The 14,220-nt window shown below is 38.3% G+C and overlaps 1 protein-coding gene across 1 annotated transcript; it reads right to left on the bottom strand.

Moving 5' to 3' along the window:
• Positions 1-855: 855 nt before the first annotated feature.
• On the bottom strand, positions 856-7,574 carry PDCD1LG2 (programmed cell death 1 ligand 2; the record flags this gene model as incomplete). Its single annotated transcript, XM_010076607.1, has 6 exons — positions 7,509-7,574; positions 5,938-6,298; positions 4,598-4,888; positions 3,894-4,034; positions 3,094-3,135; positions 856-926 (listed from the first exon to the last, which is right to left on the bottom strand). Coding segments are annotated over exons 1-6 (972 nt in total), but the record flags the coding sequence as incomplete, so codon positions are not given.
• Between the last annotated feature and the right edge of the window lie 6,646 nt (positions 7,575-14,220).

Genomic DNA, 14,220 nt, shown 5'->3' with positions numbered 1-14,220 from the left:
TAAGTGCCTGGTATGGAAAAAACTCATCTTTTCCTCTGAGAAAAAGTAAAATTACTGTTTAAAAATAGTCAGTGGAGAAATCCATCTGAGCTTCATTTTCACTTTTGCTTCCAAATTCCTCCTAAAGAAAATTCTGTTGAGTAATCAGTTCAAATGTAAAACTTCTTACTGTCATGTGGCATGGCATCACAGTTCATGTTTTTTTTACCTGACTTACTTATTGTGTTTTACATAGACTGTGCATTAAAATTCTCATCTGTGACATAATGTTGATTTACATTATGTGTTGGGATTTTTTTTTTTGTCTGTCCTTTGATTTAAGTTCAACCTCTTATTGCTTTTGTGGTATGAAATAACCTCCATCTATTGCCATGCTGGTGGGTACTTATGGTAATTTCCAGTTTAATATGTTGGAAAGTTTGGAAATGAGGTACAGGCCTGTAATGATGTCTCCTCCTGAAAGACAACTGTTTAGACATAAGATAGCATGTACAGCTTTTATTCATATTCCCACAATGTTTGAATCCAGGCACCATCCCCAAAACTGGAACAGTTAATAAAGGCATTCTTAAACAAAAATTCCTTGAGCAGCAGTAAGTCCAAAAGTAAAGCGTATCAAAGGCACTCCAATAACCTTTTCACAGTGGTAAACCACATTTAATGACAACATAATTCTCAGTAACTTCAAGATATAGCATCTGAAGAGGCATAGCTTTGCATTGCTGCAGTGCCAATAAATCCCCATGAGTTCACTGTTCATCCCAAAGCTAAAGTGCTGTAACGTTGAAGTCCCCAAAAACAGATGCAAAAAGTGCAAATTACGGCATGTGAGATGAAGAGTTTTCACAGACCCACACTCCCACTGTCCCTTGAAGCTGTGACAGTTGATAAGTATAAAGCCTCAGTTTGAGAGTTAAAATCATCTCCTTAAAGAAAGAAAATGCAATAGTGTTATTTTTAAAATCTGCAATAATTTAAGCAAATAAATAGCCTGATTTTAACAATAGCCTCATAGCAAAGAGTGAAAGCTCTGTTTTCATTGTATGCAAGCTTTTATGGGCCATGCTGAAGCTACAATGGCTCCTTGAAGCGGACATTAATTACAAAGACATCCTGTTCCAATGTTTTCAGAGGGAAGAGTTCTCTCTCTTTTATCTGTGGTCCAAATTCTGAATTTTCTATTACATCAAAGCTGTCACTGACTATCAGCTCTATAAATGAAATAACAAAACTGAAATCTGGTTAGATAGCATCCACGTGAATGCTTGTTAGTAAAATTTGTGCATCTGAGTAAAAGTTTGCAGAACTGGGACTACAGTGATGAGGTCAAATGTCCTACATCTTCAGTGCTGGTATGGCTTGAGCTGTAAGCTAAAATGATAACAGGAACAATCCTTGTTCCTGTAACCAGGGCCATGTGGGTCATTTCCAAGGCTCTCTGGTAAAGTATCTGTGGCTTTTATGCTTCAACTATCTACTCATCATGGAAAAAAGGTTCTTTCCAGTGTTTCTTAAAAATATATAATGATGAGAAATAGAAGTGTTTGTCATATGACTTACTGTATGTTGCACAAAGATTTTCGGTCATTAAAATGAAGAAGTAAAACAAAACCACAAAAAGCAGCTACCTCTCCTTTAATTTCTTCATTTCACTAAGTACACAGAGGAGGCTAGGGCCTACAAGGTGAAAAAATTCTACAACAGTAATACAAGAAGCCACAGGAAGCCACACCGTGCTCAGGCTCAGACAAGTGCACTGGAATTGTGTCCAGACACGCACCAACGCTATGCTCCAGATTACTGCTTGCCTTGAGCTTTTCTTCATTTATACGTGGCATAATTCCACCAAAGTTTCACACCGTCATGTGAAAGATAAGAGGCTGCCTTTGACTACAGCAAGTGCTGATTTCTCAAAGGTGAAAGTGTTTTTCTGAAAGTGTCATTTTGACTGTAATATCTACCAATGGAAGTGGATTGGGCAGCTGCAGGTAAGATACAAGCACTACAATCTGAGGTGATATGGGAATCAGTGAATTCATGCCCTCTCTCTCCAATCCCTAGTGTTCATTTCAGCCACAGAAGTTATTTTTTAAACTGGTGACTTCCTGATGTGGTTTTTTTTGGCAGCAAGAAACACAGGTGGCTTCTAAGGCAAATCCTGTCCTTGGAAAAGCCCGAAGCCACCTATGTGTTCAGAAACTGCTCTGTATTGTTTCTCCAGGCCACTCAGTCAGCTGCATCACAGTTTTGCTCCAATTTTGCTCTTTGGGGGAGAATCATTCCTATGACCAGAGCACATTACGCAGCCTCAGGGCTGGCCTCAATAGGCTGTGTTAAGATCTGCATGGACACCAAGGAATTACAGCTGCATGCAAGAGCACCATACCCAACACTGTCCACAGCCTCTCTCCTGACAATACATTAACCCATCAGACTTTTATTTATAGGCAACAAAACTCATTTATATAAGTAGGTATTTTAAGAGCTTTCTTATATTGCTTTATGGTTTTCTATGATGGTTTCTTTTTTTTTATTTTCTTTTTTTTTCAGTTCAGTTTTAGTACAGGACAGTTATATTTATCCTGGATACTTTTTTAGGCACTACCTTACCTCTGCAATGTAAAAATTTATGGATGTCCAAGAAAGATGAGAAATGGGTCGGTGGATGAGCTAGTATTCTAGGTAAGTGAGGTATCATTTTATTTTTTGCTAAAAACCTGTGGCCTGAGTCAAAAGTATAACAGACTATTACCATAAAAATCTCGATGCCTTCCATAACCACCAGCTTTCTGTGTGTATCCTACTCAGCTTGAGGCTACTATAACTACAGTTAGTATACAGAGGCATATACTAAGCTATGTATGTAAGCTATGTGTTCCTCAGTGAAAGGGAACAAATATTTATAAATGTTTACATCCCCTGTCAGAAACTCATAACCTTAGATACTACATTTTTAGAAAACTGAAGAAAAGTCAAATTTAAACTCAAACTTGACTCTATTTTGATGTAACATTATTCAAGTTACCATCTACAGATTTTAGCTGTAAGAAAGAAAAGGCTGTAAGCATAAATATAGAAAACCCTGTGACTTACTGTTCTCATCTTTCAGGTTAGGGTTCAGTTTTCTTTTCCTGTCTGTTAAAGTAAATATATACAAATTTAGCTTAAACTTTTCTAGATTTGAAAGAAACAATACAATTCAACAAACTTTTAGATTAAACTGAGCTTTAAGCACATTTAAGTTTATTATTAACTCATACTGAATACATAAACTTCTCTACACTTCTTTACTTTTACAAATTTTGAACCAAATTCTGAAGTCCTTAATAGCAAGGCTTTCATTTCATGACAATAAATACATTTGTCCAAGTTTACTGGAGTCTTATTCATATACAAGAATAGTGCTAGAATAATAGCCTGTTTGCTTTATTACTTCCCCACTTGCAAACAAGGAAAGAAACACTATTTGTAACAGTCCAGTACAGCGTACCATTTTAGTTATACAGCTTTAATGGAGACTGAAAATAGAAGTTCTATGTCATATGCTGTGGCTACGGTGTCCTTGTAGCCATGAAGAAAAACACCATTCAAACTGTGTTTTTACAGCCCTCCTTACCAAAGCCAAAGATTGTTTGTGTTCTTTACAGAATAGTTAGCTGGTCAGATAAAAAAGACATATCTTCCCATATACCTTGTCTCACATAAGTAACAATGTGAGGAAAACAAAATCCAACTCAAACAATCCAAGATCTCATTTTAGAACAGACCGCATCCAGAAACAAAACGTGACCAAAGCACATAAGCATGCCTAGAGTTACTAAAATTTCCAAAAGGTCATTCACAGGGAAAATAAAGAATAAGTGAAAAGATCCACCATCTGAAGTAAAATATACCTTTTTTCAGTTGCCCATTCTTGAGTGATTTTCTCTTTTGAAAGATTACTAGTGCAGAGGGAAGGACAGCTACCATCACACATGTGGGGATGATAAACAAGATGAAGGATTTTTGTCCACTGTACTGTGTACTCATTAAAGCTGTCAAAAACATGAAAAGAAAGTAAATTTATAACTTACAAAACAGGCATTGTTTACGAAGTCATTTGTTCTGGTTCTCCAAAGTCTTGCTCTGACTGAACAAAAAATTCTTAAAATGTATCCATGTAGTGTTTTACACTCATTTTATGAATACTTTATTCTGCAGTATTACTATAAGCAGCTTTAAAAAAAAAATGAGTCAGGTCTCTCATTTGTATGGCATTTGAGTGAGCACTACTGCAATTTATCTATATCCCATTTGAAGAACAATTAATTAGAAGTCTTGATCAGGGAAGACACCCATGCAGATTAAAGAATTTCCATTGTACTGACAGACAAATAATGGGAGCTACTCAAAAATAAAAATATACAGAAAAATGACAGACTGGCTTGTTGGAGTGTGAGCTAGCTGCAGCTTCAAAGGCATAAATAATACCAACTTCTTTCTTTTCCAGAGCATCAATAATACGTTGTTTTCTAGAACCGAATTCCAGTGATGGACCATAGGACATGACGCATGTACAAACACTCTCTGTCTTGTACAAGTTCAAGGTAATACAAACCTGAAGTGGAAATGTGAGCTGAAGTTTCTCCATTCAGTTCTTTATTCCAGAACACGCAGCTGTAGTTCTCACTCATGTTTGGTTTGAAAGTCAGGATGCTGGTGACATTGTAGAGGCCGTCTGTGGTCAGCATATAGGTGGTGTTTGCAGATCCAGTGATATTGAAGTTCTTCTCATTTTGCCAGAACACCTCTGCCAGAGGAAAGCCTTCTGACTGGCACATAAAAACAAACTTGTCTTCGTCTTCACCTGGTTTTCTCATTACTTGAGTGTTTATTCTCTTGTAGGATGCTGCATAAGAAGAAATAGAGTGAAATTACTTTATGCAACAATAGTAATTTTCCCATTTCACTTTCCTTCCTTCACTTTAATACCGTATTTTGCTTATGGCTGTATCTGAGGTACACTTATTTGAAATGGTGAAGGATGTTTTGTAGAACTATTCAATACTTGTTATTCAGTCCTCCTCACGCCTACAGTGACAGAACTTAATCCACTACTTTACACAAGGCAGCAATTGACACTGACTTTACAGTTTATGAATAGAAAGGAAATAAGTGAAGTCTCATGGGACTCTATTTTCACTTTTTGAATATGCCACTTCAAGAAAAGGGCTGTTTTTAATGTCTGTTTTACCATATCTTATAAACAAGTGTGATAATTTCACCATATTAGAACAAAATGAACTTAGAATCTCTGTGAGGAGGAACCAATGTGGGTCTTCAAAATGGCTATGTCCATTTTTGTGTTTGACAAAGCTCATTATTTAAATGCCTGCGTGGGAAATGAATGCTGCCTTGTATCACATGGACATACAGCAGTTAGCAGGAAACACCAGAGACCTTTCAAGGAACTGGTCTATCATGCTATCAGTAACATGCGCCTCTATTACATATCCTTACTCTGGGAGCTGCAGTCACTCAGGGAATTCCCACCCACTTGGGTAGCTGCAGCAGGGCTTGTAAGTAAATTAAAGTACCTCTGAGAAACTTTTGGGGAATGGCCAGAGGCGGCCCAACAGGGCAGGGGGTCAAAGGAGAGGCAGGATTTGGGGGCCTTGGAGAAGAGGGCATGGGATGAAGGAGGAGGGGTGCAGGAGGGAGGGGGAGCAGTTGGTTTCTCTCTCTGGCACAGGCTGCTCCTAGAGAAGCTCAGCTGGCCGCTGAACTGAAGACGACAGCGCTTAGACAGCTGTTTCGCTTCACCTGGGGGCTGAGCTCGGGGTCTTTATGACAGAATTAGCAACAAATTCCTCCAAATTAATCTATTTCTACAAGCCTGTGGGAATTCAGTAGAGACATCTCAATTGATGTATACTTACATTCAAATCAGCCACTAACCTTTTACTTCCAAACTAATGTACTTGTAGTCCACGCCCTGGTAGTCAATGAGACAAAGGTATGATCCCGCATCTGTGATCTTCACACTGGTGATCTGAAGAATAGCTCGTCCCAATTTCAGTTCACTGTGCAGAAGTGTCGCTCTTCCTTTGTAATCATGATGTTGAGACAGAGGGAATGCCTTCCCATTGCGGAGTGTGTACACCTCTTTTGGTTTCGACTGGCCCTGCCTTTTTTGCTCCCAAACAACAGTCAGGAGCCCTAGGTTTAAAGAGCTGTTCACAGGGAATCTGCATTCCATAGTCACATTGCTCCCGTACTCCACAACATATAGCTGTTGAGGAACTTCAACTGTAAATAAAGCTACAGCAAGAAAAAAAAAAAAAAAGCTTCATTTGTTGTATTAAAATATGTTCTGATTTTCTTTAAACTTGGGCAAAAAGGTGTTAGGTGGTCAGGCACATGGTTACTGGTCTGACTAAAACTTTTAAGCATTTTTTGTCCTTGTTCACAGCAACATTTTTACCACATCAGTAGGTTTTATAGCAAGTCATCTCTCTTCTATATTGATTACAGAGTCTGAAAGACAAGGACATAGTGGCCAAGGGTGTTTTTTTTTTAACATTTTAGAAATAGCTTAAAGCTGAGTCAGCGATTACACAGGGAGCACTTCTATGAAATTATGACTGCTTCTCATATGTCCTGGGATTCTAGTCAAAGCAACATATTGTGGAGATAGCAAATCTAATTTCATTGTCCTTTACAAAGAGAAAATCCAATGTAACTCCTATGAAACAAACAGAGTTGCACTGGATAAACACATGTAGCTTGGAAGAATTGCTATGTAGCAATTACAGTCTTCCACAAGCCTGGGACCACATATCATTGATCCCATGTGTCTTCTCAGATGTATGCAACAGAATCACAGAAGGTATATCAAAATAATCTTCCTAGCCATTCACCAAAATCTGAAATTCATATTGTTATGAACAGTTTACCATTTTAAATTGTCATGATAAAGAAGGGTTATTTATGATACATCATTCAATATACTTTGTTACTACCTTCTGTGTTGGATGTACCATATATTGGCAGATTTAATTCATAAGCACTTGGAAATATTGATAGTGACATTCAAAAGAAAAGTTCATACATTCCTTTTATTTCATATGTTTGTGAGATACTTACCTTGCTCTTCTGGGTTTTAGCCAAGCTACTCCTGCTACAGGCATGGACCTGGGGTTTTACCTCACTCCACCTCACACTGAGGTTGTTCTACTTAACAATTGGCTTAGGTTGCTTTGGTCATCCTTCCTCTTATAGCCATGCCTGATAATGCTGGGCACCTCAGCTGTCAATACATTATGCTTTAAAGAAGCCTGATTGTGGAAAGTGAATGACACCTGTCCTATGCTCAAATAGTACACAGTGCCTCTGTAAGACATTGCAAAGCAGAGGCTCCAGACATCACTGGCTATTCATGCAAGTATCACTGGAGGTGCTGAAGCCCATGTACTGAGGGTGTAGCGGTATTTGCTGCATTGGTTCTGCTAGCAGAATTGAAAGGCAGTTTCTCTCCCACCTGAAACCACATGGAGCTGTGTTTCCAGCAACAGTATTGTGAGGATCTGGAACATTTTTGCAGGTGGATCTGAAACAAAAGTAGTATTGCATCAGAACTTGCAACAACTAATTTCTCCTGCTGAGATGGTTTAGAGCCATGCTAGCCTTCAAAGCCCATCACAGCTGAAAATCCACAAAAATAAAAACAAACACTAGGCTACTACCAGAAACAAGGAAAATCCTGATTAAAACAACCTGTGCACACACATGGACTATGAACCACTGACCTGTAGCAATGAAGGGAAGAAAACATTTCTACAACTTCACCCATGAGGCTTTCAGGATCTCTAGCTTGCAGGCAGTCTTAAATAGTCTGACAGGGCAGTGCTTTTACAACAACTTCATGTTGCAACTCTATCCACGAATGATAAAAATCAATTGCAGTTGGCTTCTCACATGCAGGAGAGCTTCATGAACATTCACAAGCAGACTTTTTTAACTGCTTGCACTAATATATATCTCATTTACAAGATTGCTAACCCTGATTTTGTTTCAACTCTGCTTTGCATGCTTTTTTGAGGATAGTTATTATCTGAGTTCTTTAACCTCAGGACCAGCAGACACCTGGAACTTAGTGTGAGGTACTGGAAATCTTGGGGTGGGTAGATTAAAGTTTGCTTCAGAATGGATTAGATTTTAAGACCTAGCACTGATAATTATTTCACTTTGAATGTGGCAGTTCCTGACACGTACAAAGTCCCTTGAATTACCAACAGTAAACCAACACCCCTAAAATAATGCAAAAGGAGAAAGTCCAGTTTTGGAGTATCTTCCTGTTCTAGTAACAAGCAATCTATTGCTCATACTTTTGTATACAGGTCAACATAACTAAAAAGAAAAAAAAGACAACAAAAACCAACCAGGGACAACATTTATAACAAAACTAATGAGATATAGATAAGAAGGAAGAATTACTTTGACTAAAACATGCTACTGTATACTAAATTAAAAAAAAAAATTGTGAAGGAGGTCCAGAAATAAGCATAAGGAAGTAAAGAAGAGAAGGAGCAATTTTAGACTTCCCCAGAGCTAGACTTACTGGAGAGTGTTTTTAATTTTACTTCCCCATTCATTTGTGGCTCAGCTTGAAACATTCCGGCTTTAATTTTCTCAGGTGCTGCATGTTCCTGACTGCTTCCATCTTTGAGCTCTCAGTACCTCAGAAAGTCAGGATTAAGCTTTATCGAATTTAGCAGCCAAAATTAGAGGACATTTCCTGGAAATTTGGACCTTAATCTTCTGATGTCACAGCTAAAGGTGACCTTTATGTTACCGTGTCACCATAACATAAAGGTGACCTTTATGTTACCAGAAGTTTTAAACTGTGTAAGAAAATAAAAATAAAGAAACCCAACAGAGCAGGAACCTAAATTCTGAGACCCAATGTAAAAGGGAACCATATGTTACCATAAAGGTGGATATGCAAACTAAAGTAAGCAGACTTATTACATGTAAGTAAAGGCTAATCACCTTTGTCAGAGGACTGACTGAGATGCCACTACTTAATGTGTGATAAATTGTAATTATTTTATCTGTATGAGAAGGGAGCTAATCAACAAGATCAGCATCAGTATCTCCATTTCTTGGATGCAGAAACAAAGATTCTATACTGCCCTGACAGACGGGTTAAATTTCACTCATTATATAGCCCCTACAGTGTTTCACAGTTAAAACTATAAAGAAATCTACTGTTGTCATTCTGCTATGCTCACTTCTCCACACAGCCTACCTAGAAGCAGGTGGATGTAGAGGGAAGAGCTCAACAAAGAATGGAACAGTATTTCACATCAATGTTTAGATCCCTGGGTTAGCTTCCCGTGTGACATTTGGTGATCAGCTGCTCTCTTTTTATAGCTCAGGGTATGCTGAGAATGCAGAGCATGTAACTTGCATAACATAGGAGATGTGACTTCATAAAATATACGTTTTACTGAGAGTAAAAGGATAGAACAAAAATAAGGGGATGCATAATCAAAGCACTAAATATTAAATATTTAATATTGCTATTGCTATTGTTATTATTATATATCAAACAAGAGTAACTTTTGCCTGACCAGATGGATTAGTGTGAGGAGAATGACATGTACCATAAATAAGTAGAAGAACTCAAAGAGGGAAAGATTTTCACATGTGATACTAAAAGCAGAGTTGTGTAACACTTATGGGGATCAGCAAGGAGCTGCATGAGAAGGATCAAGGATGTATTAGCAAGGATCTGTATTGGAAAGATCAAAGATCTATCAGCAAGGATCTGTATTAGAAGCCATCCTTCTTTATTTCCGGGATCATCAGCAGACATCAACCTGTGGCACAAATTCAGTGCAATCTACCCATGCAACATAATAACATGGCACTGCCAGGCATCCTGACACATTTCCATGAAAACGGTCTGCGCCAGCATCCAGAAGTTTATTTCTTCTGAGCTTGCAGTACCAACCATTCATGCTGTTACAGAATACCCCCCATTTTCTCCCTATCATTTATAAAACATCATATGCCGTGCCCTGCTATGCAGTAGTCCTTGTACACAGCAAACCTAACAAGCTTGCACACAACACCGTCTTTTTTTCCCTGTAAGCAAAAGGCCATTTCTAAAGTGTATTCATCATCTGTCTGTTACAGCTTCATAGGGAATATAACAAAGGAACACTGCACCATAAAAATCAGCACTCAGTGGTTCTGGCAGCAAAGTCAGGAATTGAAATCCACATGTGAGAACATGAGGAAGTCGCATGACATTTCAACAGCAATTTGGATCCTGTCAGTAAATGAATTTCCCAGACCAACCTGCAGAAGAAAAAGCAAGTTTTCACACAGTGCTGTGTGATTATGAAAATGAAGCTGAAGAAACCTTTGAGAGCTGAGGTGATGAAAACCATAGCAACAGATACCTAAAAACTGTCATGGCTTTTTATGAGTTGTAATAGCTCCAATGAGAATGTAGAGCCCAAGATTTAAAATTTCAGTTGAAACAATGAAAACAAAGGCATGGCAATATGAATGGGAAAAGAGTGGAATATAATCTCTTTTTATACAGCTTTTTTTTTTTTTACTGAAAGTACTAAGTTGAAACCTATACTTGACTTCTTTGGCCCAAAAGGAACATATTCTGACAAGTTTTCCTGATGAATACTAAATTAAATCCAGAGGGCAATGATAATAAATAGCTGAAATTCCACCGAAGGTCAAAGCAACCCTGTTTTTCTCCTTTTGGTTCAGTTGATCATGTGTATGACTTTAGTCCTTGCCCCAGCTCACATACCCACAGGGTTTATAACACTCATCTCCAAAGAAAAAGTAAATTTTGGCCAATAAAATGCATTAGTTCACATAAAGCCTCAAGCAGTTGCCCAAAATGCTTCTGGTAAGGAGTGAGAAAGATGTTTCTTCTTCCCTCTGAAAATTTATCCTTGGCATTCACAAGGATATGCTCTAGGCCACAATATTGTTTTCAACATATTATTCCATTTTCAACATAAAGTATAAACTTCATTCAGTTATGCAGACAGAAGTGAAGAGGTGCTTGTACTAGGAGAACCACATTTTATAAGGATGCTCTCAGGAGGTAAAAGTGGTGGCAAAAGAGGGAACATCAAACTCTGCTATATGCTCTAAACCATGTAGCTCTTGAGCAAAAGCTGGGATACTTCTTTTAAGGAGCTGTGCTTTGTACCTTGATGTGAACTGTGAATTAAATTATATTCCTTTCACCTGTCTATCTGAAAGATCATAATACTTTTCTTAGATAGAAGGAGCACCTTAGTATAAGACCTTAGCACAAGACCATCTGGCACCACCTTTGGTTAGTAGCCTTGCTGTAGTTGTCCCCTGCTCATTGCAGGGGGATTGGGCTAGATGACCTTTAGAGGTCCCTTCCAACCCAAACCATTCTATGAGCCTATGATTGTTTGCAACACAAGAATAACAAAGGATCCTGTGCAGGATGAATCTTCTTTATGCCATCCACTAAACAAACACAACTAGAGGCACAGTCACTGATTCAGGGACCTTATAGTCTAACAAATCATGCGTAGCACTTTCCTGGAAACACCATTTCAGCTGTTAAAATATTTGTATTCCAGCAAATGGACAGTTAAGAACAGCAAACACATTTAACATTCACATAATGACACTTTGCAGCAGTAAGCAAGGAGAGTTGTGTAAACCAAGTGCATATGTTCCACTAGAATAATCAGAACTGCTGGAAATCTAAACAAGCATACTGGCTCTTCTCTGCAGAAATCAAACATACACAGAAGTTCATAATAATTCCTCAGACCTCAGTCTGAAAGATTAAAGTATTAAAGGACTAAGGAAAGGGTACTTGGTCCTTTTAAAGATAAGTAGGTATTGCAGACAGACACTTGTTTGTACTGTATTTCCCTGCAGACCAGTTTAGCACCCTGACAGCACTTATGATGTGATAATGCTCAGTTTTAGCAGGTATAACACAGGTGTTCTTACAAAGTTCCTGGAAGATAGCTGGGCATTGCACTCCACAGCTGCGAGTCAGGAGCAGGATGGTAACATCACCAGGCTGGACAGGTGACTTGTGCCCACTTCCACACGGACTGTCAAGTGTGGTCTAGCAAACAAGGTATTGCAGGTGATCTGGAACACTGGTGAGGAATCCTGAGCTTATGGACTTTGTTACAGATTTGAAACAGCAGTCTTGCTATTGATTTGTTCATTCCTACATTCAACAATTTTTTTCTCTGCTGCTTACATACTCTGTAACATGACAGCGATCAGCTCAGATCACTCGTTTCCTATTCCTTCTTCTTCTTCTACAGCCTTTGTATTTTTGTACTGCAAAGAATAGTGTCTGCACAAAGGACAACACAATGCCCAAAAAGACAAACCCATCTGAATACCAGAAGCAATCAAGCTGTCTTAAAGTGGCATCATACTTGGCTCCTGTAGTGCAAAAGAAAGCATCAGAGCAATACCAGGCTAATGTGGCTGTGCTGCTTCTCACACCTAAGCTAGTTTGTTTTCATGTAATTCAGATCTTCCTGCATGAAAATTAGTTTTATGCTCATTTAGTTGGAAAGCAGACTATCTTCTCATACACGTGTGTACACTGCGAAAGACAGGGGTCCCAGTCACTATTTGCTTTCTTTGTCTTTGAAAGTCCTTTGTCTTCTGTGAGTCTTGCAGTTTCAAAAGCTTCCTTCCAGCACTCTCACATGTGCAAAAAGACACAATCTTTTCAACCTCCTAATGAAATTACTAAACTTATTTTCCTTTCAGTGGAGGATCCATTTAAAAAAAAAAAAAAAATTAAAGTTACAAAATCCAAGAGCAGAAAGTAAACAACAAAAAAAGCAGCATTAGATACTCATATAAGCTCCATCTGTTCTATACCTCACCATCAGAAAGAAGGTACTTCATTTCCATTCCAGGGATTTCATTTAAAAACTAGCAAAAATTAACATTTGTTCATAATCTGTTTCCCAGGCCTGTCTCAGTATGTCCCGTGGCAGTAGTCTTCTGCCCTTGTTCTCTCCAACCCACCTCACCCAGACACGCTCTCACCTGCTGTTCCTTCTCTGCTGTTGCACTCCTATTGTAGTCCCTTGTTGTCCACCTCACTATGCAGTCAGTCTGGGTCCACTGCTTTGTGCCTGATGCTCACATCACCTCTGACAGCCTGTTTGCCTAGGTGAAGCAATATCATTTCTTGCTTCCTTCTTTGCTCACCCTTGCTGTGAATTTTCACTTTTCAGTTGTTAAGCTGTCACCTGTTGTATCTTTGTCACTTTTTTGTTCAGTGTCAAATACAATAATTCTAATAGAATCTCAAATAATTTTTTTTTTTTGCCATAGATGTTAGGATAAGATTGGGTTGAAATTCTGTTACAGGAGATGTCATTAACTGCATTTAAAATAAAGCTATCTATTCTAGAGAACACATGCCTTTCAGCTCTTAGAAGCAGAACTGAACAATATAGGCTAACATTTAGGTGTGATAAACTGCAAATTTTCTTTCATATCCCTAGCTTCTGCAGAAAGAAAGACTTTTCAGGGAAGCACAAGAAATTCTTCTCTTCCTAGCCTGTGCTCCTCCTGCAAATGCAGAAGGTGAAAGTCCCCAGACTTGCTCTACAATCAAACAACCTATCATCTGCAGGTAGGAGTTTAATAACAGCCGAAAGAAAGTAAGCAGGAACATGCAGACACAAACATATACAGATTCTTTTTTCATCTTGGAACTCTTCCTCAAAATTCAGGATGACAAATTTACAAACAGCAACAACCCAATGCATAAGTTGAAGAGGCTTGCTAGCACCACTCTTCTGCCTTCGCCTGTGACAGAAGATTGAGTTGTGAGACAAGTTCAGCTTCTAAAACTTTTTATTCCCCAGGGTTTGAAGTTACATGGACCTGTATTTTAGGATCTGGGACTTATCCAGCTTCTAGTTCAGAATCAGAGTCCACTCACTACAAATCATTTGAAAATAAACTTAATTTAAGCAAATCTTAAGTGTGCAGGAAAAAAAATCTGTAATTCATCATTCAGAAATACAGTAAATATTAATTTCCATTTTAGCAGTGTTATACTCACATCAGATCTTTATGCAGTCATTGGAAGAATCAGGTTCATATAGCAGCTAAGATTTTCAAAGATTTACAAAGTTGCTCTGTCCTATTTGCATG

This window comes from Pterocles gutturalis, unplaced genomic scaffold (assembly GCF_000699245.1).
Source record: "Pterocles gutturalis isolate BGI_N339 unplaced genomic scaffold, ASM69924v1 scaffold41803, whole genome shotgun sequence".
NCBI classification, from domain to species: domain Eukaryota; kingdom Metazoa; phylum Chordata; class Aves; order Pterocliformes; family Pteroclidae; genus Pterocles; species Pterocles gutturalis.
This window is presented reverse-complemented; position numbering and strand designations above follow the sequence as displayed.